Here is a 16,891-nt window from a genome sequence, read left to right on the forward strand (position 1 = left end):
CGGGCCGCGCCGAGCCGGCAAGGAGGGTGCATCAATCCAGCGCGTGCTGGATGCATCGGGATGTGTAGCGTTGAGTGCACCGACGACGTCGCGCATTCGTCTTTCGCCGCCTTTTTTAAGAAGGTCCGCTGCTTGTCTGCGCTTGCCTGCCGAAAGTGCATCCGATATGGGACGGGGAAACTAGCGGAAAAACGCTTTTAACCTTTAACTGCCGGCCGATTCGGCTGGTGAATTGCGAGGGGACCATCCGGGGCAACGACGGTCTCGTTACACGATTTATGCGTGTTACCAGCTTTGCTTTCTCCCCTGGCTCGGGGATGCGGCGGAATCGTTGCGGTTCCGCGGATGATCTTGGAAACTTTCTCAGAATCGAGCTCGAGATTGCAACGAGCTCGTTGGTAGACGTTCAACGTGTTTACGAGCTTGGAGAATTTATTTCGCCTAATGTTACACGCTAAGAAACACGTACGTCGTGGAAATTGCGCGAAATGACTTTAATTCGGAGAACACTTTCGGAGCGCAGGCTTACCTGATTTTCCGGGTTGTTAACTGCAAAATATCCCAGAACCTGGAACAGTTCTGACAGGATGTAAGTACCACTAGTGTTCTGCGCAGATCCAATTTCCGACTTGTGCGATATTGGATCTCGTGATAATCGGGTTATCACATGACTAGCTATCAGTCGCCATTGCAGGTTGGTACCTTCCGCTCCTAGGAGATTCTGAAATCAGAAGATTTGCGCTCTGAAAGAAATTGTCTACAGTCTAACTGGGAGAATTTGTTCAAAATTTTCACGGAACTTGGTTCCAAAACGATCGCGCGATTGGGCGATTGATAGACGTCGGACGTATCGGGAAATATTCTTAAACCATCGCCTCTACGCAAAGAGACGGATCTCTTTGAAACGCAACAAGAGACAGACTCCCGCGGAGATTAAAGAACAGCCAGACTCGGTTGTCAGAAAGTCAAAGAGAATAGATAATAAACGTTGGTTTTTCGACAAACGCCGGCTGCGTGGACCACAAGGATAATCGAAGCGGTGCCCCATGAGACTCAGCAGGCTCTCCAATGGGACACTGGATAGCCCTTATGGTTTTTGTGGACGGGGGCGCGAGCTTTCGATTCAATTCGTGGTTCGACCATTGCAGACTACACGGGAGACCTTTCTATCTTGACAGGCGAACCCCTACGACACGCGATATATACATATAATATCTCTATTGCACTTTCTGCGGTACTCGATCATCTAATAAAGAGGATACTACGGTGATCGAGAGAACAACGATCCAAGTTTACTTTCCGCATAAAATTTCGTTAATCTCTGCAGCCATGGAAAATTTCACTTTCTCGAGACTTAGATCAACGCTAATCGAAACGATAGATTAACGCCGTTTGATCGATAGGATGAAACTACATTTTCAAAGTTTGCAGTTGGTATAAGATAAAGAGTGCGGTTAAAATAAAGGTTACAGTTGATACGTGAGACAAAGCGAAGGAGTTAATTGCGGATCCTTTGTCTTTTCCCCTACATCAAACGGTGGTTAATTAATTAAACGTCGTGTCCTATTGGTCAGGGAAACGGATAAAGTTAAGCTTTCCTCGCTTGTTAACACTCGCACGATACTTTTCATCGTTCCCTTTTAAAACAAATAGACAGGCTTTTCGTACGTATTTGATGAACCACTTTCGATCGATGTTTCTTTCGAGTCCACGTTGTTAAAGCGAATTTTACCTGCACAAATTTTATGCTACTGAAAATACTCGAAAGGACAAAACATACAGTAACAGGTTAAAAGATACGTCGAGGTTACACCTACCTGTAATTTCTGAATGTTCAGCCCTGCGATCGATTTAAGTAGCCTAAGGCTGCGAACGATCAGAATCCTCATAGGCTGGGATACCGTAATCTGATTAGGGGTCGGAGAGGATCCTTTCTGATTTTGCGGTGTGAGTGCAACTGCAGCGTAAAGTGCACCGATCGCCCCCGCAGCTTCGGCCGAGGCCAGCGTCGAGAGAAGATGCGACTCGACGTTGGTCTGCTCGACGTTGTTGTTGCCCTCGTGAATATTCCCCACATCTTGATCCGTTGATTTCTTTAAATGGCAACAGATGCGATAAAGTAGATCGTACGACGACGACAAGACTGGCGATTCGTGGTCCTGGTCCAGGAAAAAGTCGGTTTCGATCAGAGCTCGACTGTGACGAAACACTCGGTCTACCAATCCACCTGCTACCAAGTACCTGAAACACCGATAACGTTTAACATTGTTACCAACTCTGCTATTTGTAGTAGCTTGAGCCACGTGTAACGTACCCTGGCAAGCATAAATCATAACTCGTCCATCGTGATAAAACGCAACGATATATGGGCGGATGGCATACATATCGACGAGAGATTATTCTACGTTGAGAAATAACTGGGAAAAAGTACAAAGCGTCGGCGAATGAGACTTTAAACTCTCGACTAACGATTTTAAAACAAAGCTGCGAGTACAGCTGTCATCTCGCGTTGGTCACTCGTCGTCGATGTGTTCGATTCTTTGGCGACGTTCATTCGCACCGAGGCAACGCTATCGTTACGTCGATCGTTCGTTAATTCCGGTTGTCTCGATTCGACAAAGACTTGTCGCAGTGTACACCGATCGGTATACAACGGAACAGGCGACACCGTGTCTCTCGTTCACGGCGGCAAAGTGTGCATATGGGTTCCGATAGATTTGGCGTCATAAACCGTCGCGGGGGGACGTAACAGGCAAAAAGAGGCGCGTTCGGTAGAGAGACAGAAGAAAAAAAACAATGTATTGCTTACAGGACAGCATGTGCGATGGCGTAACACGAGAGGATTATAACATCAGTGGGTAATTCTGCGCGCACAAGCCGGCAGAAGAGGGAACAAGCGTCGGCGCATGCGATGCTCATTCTATCGGGTTGTTGTATATGTTTTTCTTTTCTCGTACGGCACCCATCCGCCCTTCCTTTCACTCGTGACCCCCCAGCGACCGGGTTGTCGAGGGTGCGCGGCTGTCAGTGCGTATTATCGCCGCCCCCTTTCCACCGAAACACCGACATGCTTGGGCTACGCTCGCCTGCCGCCGATCAGCATTCGAATATGAAGTAGTCCGGTGGAGGGCCAACTGTCTCCTCTAATCATAACTAGCTGCAAGCTAATCCGACGCCACTGAACTCGACACGCACACTTCCGCGGACTCCCGTTCTTTATGCCACGGGGACTTTTCGAGAGAAAGAGCAACCCTTGCTCCAGACTCGATAATGAAACGGTCCTGCCGCCATAGTTGCTCGATTGATATGTCACGATTCGGCTTGTTCCGGGGGTTAGGCTACCTATTAATTACACACGATTGAAGATACGTCCGTTTAAAGCGACGCTTAACCGAGAAACCTAAGAATGGAATGTGCGTGGACCTGTAAGCTACGAGGCTACGAAGGAGAGCGTTTCGAAAAGGCGTCAGGACGACGACGACACCTCGAACTTGGACTCGTGGCACGTTATACAGACGCGTAACGTGTACGTATTCTTTGCGATATTTGCATTCGATATTTCTATAAATGTTGTCAATACGCGTTGATAAATTTCAGTATGAAACGTGTGGAAATTCTGTCCTTCTATCTCGTTAACCGGGAACGTGTACATCGGCAAATACCGGGAATAAGTTTCGCTTGTTTTCGAAATATAACGATATTAATAAAGCGGGTGGAAAAGTACCGGGCAGTAGGACGCTGGGACCAACACTGATTCACATTGTTGTTGCATAATTCATCGATACGTATAAAAGCAAAGGCGCTTAAGCTCCGTCATTCCGATGATAGAAGCGACGAGCGTAATGGACGAACACGAACAGCCGATAATACCGATACTTTCGACGGTACTTCGAGGGATTCGGTAAATACGCTAATAAAATGCAGCGAGATGCGCGCATGGATTAGAATCGCTCGAATCGTAGCTACACCCTCTTAACCTATAATAACACGAATGATAGTCTGTAAGGGGACCGTGTCCTTGCTGCAGGATGTAATAATTCTGCTCGGGCGGGTTGATCCGCCTCCGATTCGTGCTGCTTGGCATTCCGCAAAGTCGATAGAACCGACCAACAAGACCATCATCCTATGACCCATACATTTTGCTATTTAATTTACTTTCCTCGTAGCTTCCTTGATGATTGCACCACAACGTAAACGATACCGCAAAATCTGACTACCGATAGGGATGACTTCTCTGGAAAATGAACAATACATAATTTGTAACTCGTAAAATTGTATAAATTGCTTGTACCACAGAACTCTACGATTTACAATCCGTCGATTCACCGACGATTACGAGATTTATTAGTCGAATCGTTAAGTCTACCGACGCATCTCGAAAATTAAAGTCGACCGTGGATGATCCGATTACACGAAAGAGGTGTCACTCCATAAACTATGCTACGAACGATTACGAATGAAAATCGGCCATCTGTGGATCGCAATTGCGTAGCCCAGTTACGCGATAGCCAGCCAATTCGCAAGAAGCACGGAAAGATCCGATCTTGCGATCTTCACGCACGTCTGACCATTACGAGGGCCTGGCCCATGCATCATCGCTCCCCCTCCCTTAAGATTCCGATCTATCATTGAATGTTTGCGGAGGGGTTCGAGCAAATACATTGAATTTATTTATTACTCTCCCCAAGCGCCTTATGGAGGCCGCAGCAGCCGAGCAATCGCTACCCCAGCGCTGCCATTAGCTAACCATATGATTATTTCATAGCGAGAGCACAAGGGTGCATATCCTTAGACGGACTGGTGCTCGCCTCCGATGCACCAGCTTACGTAATTTCGTGGTGCAACGCGAGCGCATGTTTAAGCACGACCAAGCACCCGAGCTGGCTAATAGGACAAATTAATTTACATATTCACGAAGAAACATGCGTGACGCTACTTTCCCGATAATCGTCACGGTCGAACGAATAGGTATCAGTTCGATGAGCTTGCGGACGACGATGTTTCGCGCCGCACTTCGTGGCTTTACGCGACAGGTAGCTTGCGTCTGTGTATCAAGCGTATATCTACATGCATTGAGCTTGAAACTGCATAGAACTGCTTTGACCATAGTCTAATTTGCTTGCAGGAGTACGCGAAGATTTCTATATATATTTTGTCTGGAATATTTTAACGTACTTCCGGATTACATAGGACGAGGAAGCGAAGATTGGTAAATTCGATGAGAAGAAAACTATCTTTTTTTAATATTCGTCACGGTACTTGCATCGTTCGTCAGATTGTGGTTCGATTGTTTGCAAGAATCCACTTGAACAAAGTCCTTTTCTACAGGCGGCAAATGTGCCTGGCAGAAGTATCATTCAGCGCATCCACAATGGACCATGTTTGCTCAACGAAATGGCGAAAGTGTGAAAACGACAACTGTGTATCGACGAGATGAGAAAATCAACAGAGGAACGACGAAGAATGGCCGTATTTTTCATTGACGTCTGAATCATTCTCCATCGTCTCTACATCGTATCTGCGCGTTGTACACGCTTGTACGAAGCAAGGTGAGAATTTCATGGTATTGAGATAAATTATAAATCAAACGTGTGCGAGATTAATGATGGCTAAGAGGATCAACGAATAAACAATTAGTCAAAATACAATCGGTTTGATATTTGACATCGGCGTATGAAAATAAAATGAAAATAAATAATTTATCAGTACGCTTGCAAATTACAATTATACGATATCAGGATACGCAGAAATATTTCCACGATTAAAACAGAAAATTTTCGATGGACCAATCGATTAACCAAGCACATCAATGCCACGTGTGGCAACGACGGCACACTTGTTACAATATTTACAGAGTCGTCGTCTAGATCTACCCCTGAAACCGACCCCCTGCCTGCCGTTGACAAGTGTCTCCAGCTACCGAACTTCAGCATCCCCTTTTCACCCCTCGCCTTCTCTAGTATCAACGATCATCTATGTAATACATACTACGTAGGTACACGTAGCCTACGTATACGTATATTTTACATATATTTGGAAAAATTCGCGACAAAATATTATCGCATCGTCGAAGCTCGTTTATTTAAAAAAAAAAAAATGGTTCGCACAGTACGATCCACGTCTCGGTAAAATTAACGACACTAATCCTTGCAATAGCAAATTTAATTCGATGGGTCACGTCTCGTTGGTTTGGAGAAGGACGATGGTTTAATAAAAATCACATTTTGTTACGCATCCGTGCACCGATAAAACCGTTGAAATCCAATGTACAAGACAGACACGCGAAATAAAGTCTGAAACAAGGTCAAATGGCCGAGGCGTTCGTCGAATTGGTAATGTATTATAATCCTCGTACTCTAACATCCAGCAACTCAGGATATTGCTACTCCGAGTTCGTTGACGCGTAATGCATTCACGCCGGGATTTCGGTAGCCCGAGGGATGAGGTGAATCCTGCTACTCTATACACACAATCGAGTCCTGCCACGGCTCGCCTCGCAGTCAGAAGGATGCGAATCTATAGGGTGCTTCAAATGCATCGTCAATGATTGCTTGATACTTTTCCATCGATGTTTATTCAAATTGTTCCAAGAATAATTTTATCATCTATTCGATATAAAAATCTGAATAAACCTGAAAATACTTAACTCTGAATGTACAAGTACGTTTAAATGAAATGTATTTATTACCAAATACGGGCAGATTTTATTTAGACGAATATGCGATATTTGTAGAAACTGCACGGCATTTGCGTTTCCCGTTATCTTACGCAAATATTGTTAGAAATTTTACAATATCGAGCGAACATCGTTCGATGAACGCGGTAACATCAACTGGCGTTTGTAGTATCGTAGAACAAATCTAACTGATGCAAGAAGTGAAACGTTGAGAATGTTACGCGAACGAAATCACCGTGCGCTTTTTCTCGCGCCGTTTAAAGCTGTCTCTGTCAACAAGGAGCATTATGAAAGGATAATAGAGAGAGCAGTGAAATTTGGCGCTGAGTAGAATGGGAACAGAAACAGCCGTGCCGCTTATTTCTATTCACGACCCTAACCAACCTGATCAAATACCGCCTGAATCCCGCAGTTCCCATTACTGTTGTCATTACTGTCGTTGACTGTTATCGCGGAACATCTTCGTCGTGCTCGAGATTTTCGCCTGTTTGTTATTTAATTATTCGATTAATTCAAGACACGAAGTAATTTGTCAGCTCGCGCACGATCGAACGATACGCAACAACATTTTCTTTTATATCGATTTCTGTCTTTTCTCGCAAGAATCGCAAGAATCTAATCTCTGTTTCTCTGTTTGAAACAACGACGAATCTCTCTCTCTCTCTCTCTCTCTCAGCTTTGATTCGTTTTTCTACCACGCTTATATTTTTTATTTCGACAAAATATGATCCCCTTGCTAAAAGCTTCGTATAGTCCATTTGCGAACGCTGAAAAAGGAGTATGGAAGGAATCGTACAAAATGAAATTAACTGAAACTGTATTTAACTGTAATTTGAGATATCTTTAACTGGAAGGTAATTTCCCTGCTTTGTTGAAATATTAAAAATCCAAAAATACGTTAACTATAAATAAGAAATGGAGTATTTTCTATGCAGGGTTTATACCTGTACGTAGAACGATATTCTTGGCAACGAGCTAAAGCGATTTATTGGTCATTAATGAAGTCGATGTTAGCGTATTTCCAGTAAGATTAAAGCAAATTATCGACGCTGTCGGTGATTACAAGACTGTTAACTTTGCAACGTAAATCGGTTTGACGATGAGAAAATAGAAACGGTTTTCCGATCTGTTATTTATAAAGTGCTGCATCACCGACCTATCCAAATACTGAAACAGTATCGACACAACAACAACGGTATACCGAAACATCTATCTATGCCTGTTACCAAAGATAAATTTCACGTAAGTAACAAAATGGTTAATACAGAACTGTACGAGCAACAGGAAAGAACGATATTTCGTTGTATGTATATCTGCATAATCGAGATAACCGCTGTTTGAAAGAACATTTGATTTGCAAAGAATCGAACTTTGGAGACACGACGACGCTTCCCTAATAGAACAGATATCGATAAATTCGTCAGGATCGTATAATCGGGCATGTAAAATAGAAGTTTAAACGGTTCGGTTGGCGTTAGAAATTAGACAGCAGATGCATCGGGCCATCAGCTGGCTTAATTCAGCCCGGTGTTAGTGATTCATTCGTCAGTTTCCAATCGACTCGGAATATCCGTTCAAAGTGCGAAAAAGTGGAAAGAAAGTGGACAAGGATGTCAAAGAAACGCGATACGATTCGCGTGCAAGAAAGAGAAAATGTCAGAATAGAAACTAAATGTTGCAAAACTGACCGAAACTATTGTTCGTTGCAGGATGATCGCAATCCCCCTGTATCCTCAAACATCATTTTACACGGTTTCGACAACGGCAACGCGTAAAGAAAAAAGGAAAAACACGAAAGAAAAGAGAAAAAAGAAGAAATAAAGTAGAGAGAATCGGAAGATGAGTCGAGTCTAGGAGGGTCGAAGGAGGGTTAGAGGCAGCCGTACGCCGAGTAAGGGTGAATTTGGACGACGAAAGAGAAGTCGAGGGAGAAAGGGAGAGAGTCCATTAGCAGATTACGTACCCAACCCGCCTCGCTCATTCACCCCCGCGATATTTTTTCTTCCTGCCCCGTTCTCCTTCAACCACTAACGATTTCTCTCTCCTCTGTCTCGCTTTCAAATTCGCCCCGCCTAAACTTCTAAGCTGTTCTCCATGGCAGGTGCATCGCGTTCCTATTTGCGCTTTTTCTCTAAAAAGATCATTCGATTTGTAAACGTAAGGTTAGACGCGTTAGAATAGAAAAGTTTCGCTTCTCGTTAATTCTCTCGATTCTGCGTCATTAAGTATATAAAAAAGTTACTAACGTAATAGTTGCGGAGACGAAGTTACGAACAAGTATTATATTATAGCACGCCGTTTTATCGCGAAATAAATAAAAGGTGCGCTTTAGCGCGACATCATTAAACCGGGAGTTGCGCGAAACAAAATTACGTGAAAGACGACAACGTCCCTTTTTCTCCTTTGAACAGCAAGAAAATCTATTTTATTAATATAACGGCGCTACTGTTTGATCTAATAATTTCGTTTGGCCGTTCTAAAGAGCGTCCCTGCCTTTTTCCCGTACTTGCCGCGGCAAAGACGATCCTGTGGCCCCATTTTCCCGATAGACTTCGTTTCTGATGCAACCGCTTCTTTTCAATCTTCTTCGACGATTATTGATTTAATAAATACACAGTGCTCGATTCTGCCTATGTACAATCGTACGGCAGAACGCTTTCTTCAAAAAATACCGTAAGAAAATATTTTCGAAGCGTACGACAACCCCTTCATTTCTTTTCTTCTTTTTGTTTCTTTTAAATAAATCAGAAATGTATCAACGAATAACAGTTTACACGCGTTTGCTATTAACGCGATATCTCGAACGCATCTCTCCGGAAGAGACTAGGCGGTTTCTTCAAAATCTATACGATTTCTTCTACGTGCAAGGTAATGGAATTTCTACTGATTTTGCAAATATGTAATTTACGTAACGATATATAAATTTTAATTTACGATATCAAATGTAATTAGTTAGTCGAGGCACGTTTACTAATAATTTGGTTCAAGCGTATAATATGGCGGAATATAACGATACGGGTAACATCATGGAGAAATAATATTTACCAGGTATTTACCACAAACATATTGTTTATGTTAAATTTATATCATCCATAGGTGCACATTTGTAAATGCAAATATCGATAAGCTGATCGAAAGCCTGGTTAATTTTATTTTAAAGGAAAACAAAAACTGAAAGCGTTTCATCTTCCTTTCATGGCCGTTTCAATTAACGAAAGTAAACTGTGATTTACACCGAGGGAGAAATAGGCTAGCGTAACGAGGGTAACGATTTTACAAATTGACACACTTTCGTTTCCTTTACTGCAACATTCTACCGAGAATGTGTAATAAAAACAAGTACGACGTACTCTAAACCGATTTAATCATTCGCGTAATAGTTGAAAAGTAAGAAAGATCGAACAAGAATTTCGCCACTTCTTCACTTTTTAACGCGACACGGAAAAACAAAGTGGAACGAATAAAAATAATTTGACAAGAGGCGAAAACGCGTAATAAATGAAAAATTGCGTTTGACCACGACTAGTTAGAAACGCAACGTATACGCCTGCTTTCGTATTTTCGATGCAAAGAGAAGAAACCATCGACAAGAGATGTTGCTTCGTAAATAACGAGATTCGGTACAACGTTTACATTTCTTAGTACATCGAGTATCTTATTAATTTGAAAAACGGGGGCGAATCGGGTGGGGAGATGGCCACGAAACGGTCGCACGCGTCTCATAAGTAAATTACCAATTGCTCGGTTGATCCTACTTCGATTAAAGCTGTATCAACATCTCAGAAGGCGAAAGGGAATGAGCTCGGTAGACGTTCGTTCGATCAACTCATCGGGATTAATAATAAGAGTGTTTACCGACTGATTTTTCTAGGACCGTTCTAACAATTACCTCACCGATTGCCACTTGAGCCCCGATTATCATCGTTTTCGAGAGTTCTCGATTTTATTAGATCGTGAACTAAGCCTCCGCGTATTTCTCCGCGCGCCTTCCTTCTCGATAAACAATCTTTGAAACGCGGTCGAATCTTATTTACGATTTTATTCACCCGTCTGAATCAATTCCCTGACAGAGAGCAATCTATGTTTCCGTGGTTACACCGAGAACGAACGAAACGTCGAATTTGTATCTCGAGTTTAGTTCGAACCCATCTGTTAAAAGAGAATATTTCGGAATACTTTTGTATAATTCATTTACGCAGAAACTGTCGGTCGCTGAACGTGGCATGAGAAAAGTCACAATGCACAAGATGATCCTTTTAGGTCTTTCGACGTCTTAAAACATCGAGCGAACGTGATTAATTATTTCTGCAACATTGCCAATGTCTGCTTTCTACGTAGCATAAAAGCCCTAACATTCGTGGCTATAAGGAAAGTCACTTCGGTTGAAGTTTTTGGATGAAAACACATCTCCTTTGCGTAATAGCGAATCATTTAAAATTCGTAGCAGCTCGGAGTGCATCGCGGACCGCGCGTTTCGGTAAAAGAAACAACAGAAAAGGGGAAACGATATGGTACACGTTACGCGAAGCCTCTCGCTTTGTGGCACCTATTTACGACAAAAGGGCCATTTCTCGTATTCGTTGGAGAGCAAGGAAATAATTCCTGCGAGAGATGCCGGTGTATACGACTCTTTAATCATAGATTGCGAAACTCGACGAATTGATAGTCGACTTTTTCGTGTTATCTGCTTATCTCGTCCAATTCGATGCTTGTTTTCCGAGTGGCAACACTTCAACAACGACCCAATTACGATGATATTTGGTCTATAAATGATTATCAATTTGTTGAACGATGTTTCGAACGACGATAATTCCAACTTCCGTGCGATAAAGGTTACGCGATCGTTCGGATCAGAGATTTACGAAGCGACGAGAATCGTCGTATTGTAGAAAATCGCAAAATGTAAACGGAAGGCATGGGGCGATTTTTTCAAACTGTGAACAACGATGAATGCGCTGAACGATTCTCAAATACGTATTACCAGGTACGAAATGATCGATCGTCCTTAGACATCTGCGCACTTTAAAGGTACGAACGAAAAGCAATCTTGGCTGGTGAGTAAAAATCGTGACTAGGCCATTCTCGCATCGGCAGGAAATTAATCATAATAATTCGACTAGCAACGACCGGCCGGCAATCACTCTGATCGCGCTTTCGTCGTTCATTATTCAAACGTTGGACGTTACAGTTAGTAAACTCAAAATTTGCAGATTCACCGGCTAACATAATTTGTTTGGATAAATAATCTTTGCAGAGTCGATCGATTTTCTGATTTTTCACAGACAGAAGTGTTACATAGCGGTGATAATTATCATAACGTTTGAAAAATATACGACAGAAAATTAACCTTCGCAAAAAGCGAAATTCATCGATCAATCGCAACTTACGTGTCTGACATACGTAAGTATTGGTACAATTTGTGGGTGTATTTCACAAATATGCAATTTCCCGGTCAAATTGGAATTCGAGATTTCTATTTGTCGAAAAGGGATTTAACGCGTGAGAATAAATTTTAACGCGTTTAATTAAATAACGATGGATACAGCTACATGCGTATTCGCTAAACGCAATGAAATTCGAATAATAGAAACAGGAAGAAAGGAAGCGATTCCGTGTAAATAGGAAAGGATTAACCAACCAATTGGGGGGTCTGGAAGAAGGAAGTTGACCCAGGTGCAACGTTTCTTCCTCTCGAAGATCGAATCTCAGAGGATGCAACGAAAACAGCATGCACCTTGTCACTTTGCCGCGTGACTCGCGTATTAAATTCAGCTCGCGCAACAGAACCGTCATGTTTTTCTACAGGGTGGTCCACGCGCCTCAAAAGCGTTCAAGTTTTTTCTCATTGTCCGCCTCAAAGAAATCGTGTACCGCGATGTTTGTGCAACATAGGACTGAGAGAGATTGAACGATGGAAATTTTGTAGAAATTTAAACGGACAGCGAAAATAGAGAGCGCTAACCTTTCCGTTACGTTAATCTCAAATCGAAAAAATACGATAATTAATATCTTACTCCATTAAGGTTGTAAGAGGAAAATATTTGAATTATCAAAGATAATTACTAATGTGTAAAATTATATTTTAAAGTATTACGAAGATTATTTTCTCCACGTGTTCGTAATATTTCCAATATCTTAGAATATTCCTTCGAATAAACAATGTTCGCATTTCATTAGGATACCTGTGTATTTCGATCAAGTATAGGTATATTCGTGGTTTAATGCACGCAATTAGATTTCAAATATCATAACTTCTGTCGCATGAATACTTAATGGTATGCTAGAAGTAATTTTATTATGCAAGGGAAATGAGATAGACGTTTCAGTGGAAACGTTAATACTTTATAAAAATATCCACCTTGAAGACTTTTGTTATTACAGAACGTATTTTATGTTACGCTTTAGTCGGAAAAAGTTTATTTGAATTTATAATGAAAAAAAATGTACGTTTTTATGAAAGGCGATAAATTACGAAATCTAAGGCTTTCACACGGCCCCGTGTCACGCAATTATCAAAATTAAGGCTTCCGGGTGTAAGTAGGTTCCTCTTAGAACGACAATTACTATAACGGTATCACGAAAGTGCGTCATTCTATCGATAGTTTTAAAGAAGAAAATAACGAACGACATTCAGAAAATATTCTCGTCGCGTTATTTGTAGATTTGACGAATTTCCCCGTAAGGTTTCGTCCACTTTACGTTTACAAAACGTATTTGGAGCAGTTGAAATATTCGTGGATGACTTGTTCGTAAATTGAAAAGACTTAGAAAAGGAAGTAGTAGTATGTCTACTCGTAAAAAACAGTCTAGCACGATACATTTCGAAAAGCACTTTTGAAAAACGAATTCGTGGCACACTTCTCCTGCCGGACAGAATTGCCAAAGCATCCTAATAAAATACGCTACCATGTTACTTTTGCTTCGTCTATTTTCTCACGTTTCTAATTCAAGGAAAGCATTTATGACAGCTGTTCCTTAATGCACGATGCTACTTTAAATAGCACGCTTTTCTGAGAATGGAAATGACATCGATGCATAAAGTATGATCGATGCTGAACGTACACGTCGAATTTTTAAGGTCTCGTAACGTGAAAACATGAAAACACACGCCGCATTTTAGCTACTCACCCAGCAATATCCTGGACCCGCGTTTGCAATGCCGATTTTTCGAAAGGCTCCTCCGGGACCAAACTGCACAGCAATTGCATCAGGCTGCTGGCTACGATTCCACTTCCGGTCGAGTTACCGGATGCCTCCTGCACTTGCACCTGGTCGTCGAGTTTCGTAAGTGTCTGTCGACACAATAATTCATTCGTTTAGCTCGATTAATAATCGATAAGATATCGTTCGTCTTCTAGACGATATTTTCCCGCAAACTAGTGGAAACATCGACCTACCATTCGCCTTTTACGCAGTTCAGAATCGTTCGAGCAACATGTACAGCACGAAACGAAAGCGAGCTAAAGATCGCTAATGCTTGCAGAAAAATCAGCCTATAAAAGCCGAAGATATCACAACGACCAACGTTAAGAGAGATATCATTGCATGGATCACGAGCCAACCGACCAAACATCATCCTGCCTGAAGAAAATATTCGTCTAACTTGTCCTTTTTAAAGGTTGATATCGGTTTTCTAAAAGGCTCGTCAAGCGATCGTGCAAGTTGACTCCGACGAAATCGTAATGTCTGACTGGGACGAACAGCTACCAGTGCAGGGTGGTCGCGTGTTTCCAAACAGCCAAAAGATCAGTCGGATGCTGGAGAAGGCGAATTCCTGGCACGTTGAGTCATTGATACCGGCCCGCTCGGCTGGCCGATCAACGACACATACATATAGGCGACATTTAAAATGCTAAATTAGAGGTAACGAGTCAGCAGGTAACGATAAGAATCCTGGAGAATATGGCCCCTAAACGGTTCAGTCTCGACAAATTCGATAAGTCCTTCGGGGAACACTTAACGGCTTGCATTTCCCCGTATTCGTTTACGTTTTAGGACAAAAATTGTCGCGCAGCACAATGCCACGAACCCGTTGACTCTCCGCGTTATTCTCTCGCTCGTTTAACTTGATTTAACACTTAACGCGCAACGTCCATTTTACCCGAGATTTTTCACTCTCTTTCTTTTCTTTTTCCCCTCGTTTCTTTCCCTCTTTTACCAACGAATTATCAACTTCGATCTCGAGAAACGTGTTAGCAGAAATCGTCAAGTTCTTTCAAGTTCTATGATCGAGCAGGCTATATCCTCTGACGAGGAAATTACGGAAGAGAGCGAACATTTCGCATTTTTGTAGAAAAAGGGGGATTTTCGATGAATTTCACGGGAAAAAAGTTTTTACCAGACCATTTAAATATACGAAGTAATGTCTTTCGCTTGGATATTTTACCATATAAAGCTTTTCAGCCGCGTAATTGAAATGAAACATAAATGGCGTTACGTTGAAAAATCCGATTACCGAATAAAAGTTTCAAAAACGCATAAGAGGAACATTTTTACCGGAATAACGCAACGAAGAAACCAAAAGTCGTACGATGGGAAACGGGGCACACATATGTTAACTCGCAAGGAAATTCGTCCTTCTATTTTATCTTAATAATTCCGCGGTGCATTTACTTTTTCCGTTTCATTTCCTTCGAATCATCAGAAACGAAATTGAAAATAAAAATTTTATTCGGCAACCTGTGGCTCACTTCGTTCAAAGACTATAGGGAAAACACGATAGATCGATTTTTGTTAAATTTCGAATTTTTATGCCAACCGGTAGCTAAAAACGGTTACTTTGATACGATATAGTCCGAAAGAGGAATAACGTGCCCAGTCCAAAGTTCGAAGATATAAACCTGTTAAAAGCAGATAATAAACCTGATAAAACCAATAACTAATGTTCATCGATACTGTCACAGTGTTCAAAAAGGCGATGAAAATATATTTAATCCCAAAACCAAATAAAAGTACATTTTTCCTGATATGGAAATAATTGGAGGTGTTTAAAAAACGTGATATATCGTTTTTTCTTCCCTCGTTGCTTCGTTTAGAATTCGACTGAATCGTGACTTCGCCCTAAAGTCAACAAAGAATCTCCGAAATTAAACAGAAATGCTATCCGATATAATAATATCCTTTCTTTCCCAAAAAAGAAAAAAACATTCAATTTTTAAATTCCTCGCGCTAAGTACGTCGAAAATCCAAGTAACTCGATACGATAACCAAATCCGCTTTTCTTCTGCTTCGATCCTGTCTACTCTAAGTCGACTAGATTAAGAGGAAGAATTTTCCCCATTTTTTTTTCTTTTTTTACGAGCGATCGGTCCAGTTCCGAATCGTCGAATTTATCTATAGCCTTTTTACGCTTTTCGAAGAGGCGAACGAATGCACTGGCGAAAAAGGACCGAACGAGAGGGACAAAATGACGGGGAAGAATAGCAACTTCGGACGACTTACGGGAAATTGTAAATTTGCTTGGCCAATGGACGAGATTGGAAAGCATTCGCGGACCCCAGAAAACAATCGATCTCTTTGTGTAATGGCCCAAACTGTGATTCTTTCCAGGCTTTAATAATATAACAGGCATCATTTCCCTAAAAAGATCCTAATTTAACTTAAGGATCGATTGTCTTTCGTATGTAAAGTCGAATAGGACGTTAGAGAATATTGCTTGTTCTGTAACTTTCCTTCTATCTTTTTCCCCTTTTTTTCTTGTTTCTTTTTTTTCTCCTGGGAACAATTTCATACAGATACATTGTTAATAATAACAAGTTAAACGAAATCGTACAATTCGAGAGCCGTTCCCACGGCTTTGATAGTTCCAGTATCAACGATATTTTTCAGTAATTCCAGCTATACGTATATCAATTCCTGTTCCTCCAGATGAGAACGCTTTCTTACGTCCCAACCATAAACTCGAAAATATCGCGGTGAGTGAAATTCGTGGTCGTAAGAATGTTCTCGCATGGACAGGCTAAAACCATCTAACCGGGAAAAGCTCGCGCGGCGATAAAATATGAGGAACAGCCGAATTCTGGAACGTGCAAAGAGGTCGTTGAAAAACTGCCGATAGAGGACGAGACAAAAGATTAGGCCGGCTCCTCGAAAGCGGAGCTTGATGGAAGCGGCAACAGAAGTACCCACGCACATTCTACATGGAACACACGCTTCTTTCATCGTATAACCTGATTCCCCCGTCTGTTCGTGTGTAGCCGTGTGCACATGTACGTA

The 16,891-nt window shown here is 41.9% G+C and overlaps 1 protein-coding gene across 2 annotated transcripts in view; it reads right to left on the reverse strand.

The window, feature by feature from the left end:
- Positions 1–16,891, reverse strand: part of LOC100746450 (S phase cyclin A-associated protein in the endoplasmic reticulum) — a 34,091-nt gene that overhangs the window by 9,224 nt on the left and 7,976 nt on the right. For both annotated transcript variants that reach the window (XM_003488073.4, XM_012383401.3), the window contains exons 11-13: positions 13,805–13,968; positions 1,818–2,241; positions 530–721 (exon numbers count right to left, since the gene is read on the reverse strand). In XM_003488073.4, coding sequence (XP_003488121.1) covers positions 530–721; positions 1,818–2,241; positions 13,805–13,968 — 780 coding nt within the window. The remainder of the gene's footprint in view (positions 1–529; positions 722–1,817; positions 2,242–13,804; positions 13,969–16,891) is intronic.

The sequence above is a fragment of the Bombus impatiens genome, unplaced genomic scaffold, assembly GCF_000188095.3.
Source record: "Bombus impatiens unplaced genomic scaffold, BIMP_2.2 scf_0217, whole genome shotgun sequence".
In the NCBI taxonomy this organism is placed as follows: domain Eukaryota; kingdom Metazoa; phylum Arthropoda; class Insecta; order Hymenoptera; family Apidae; genus Bombus; species Bombus impatiens.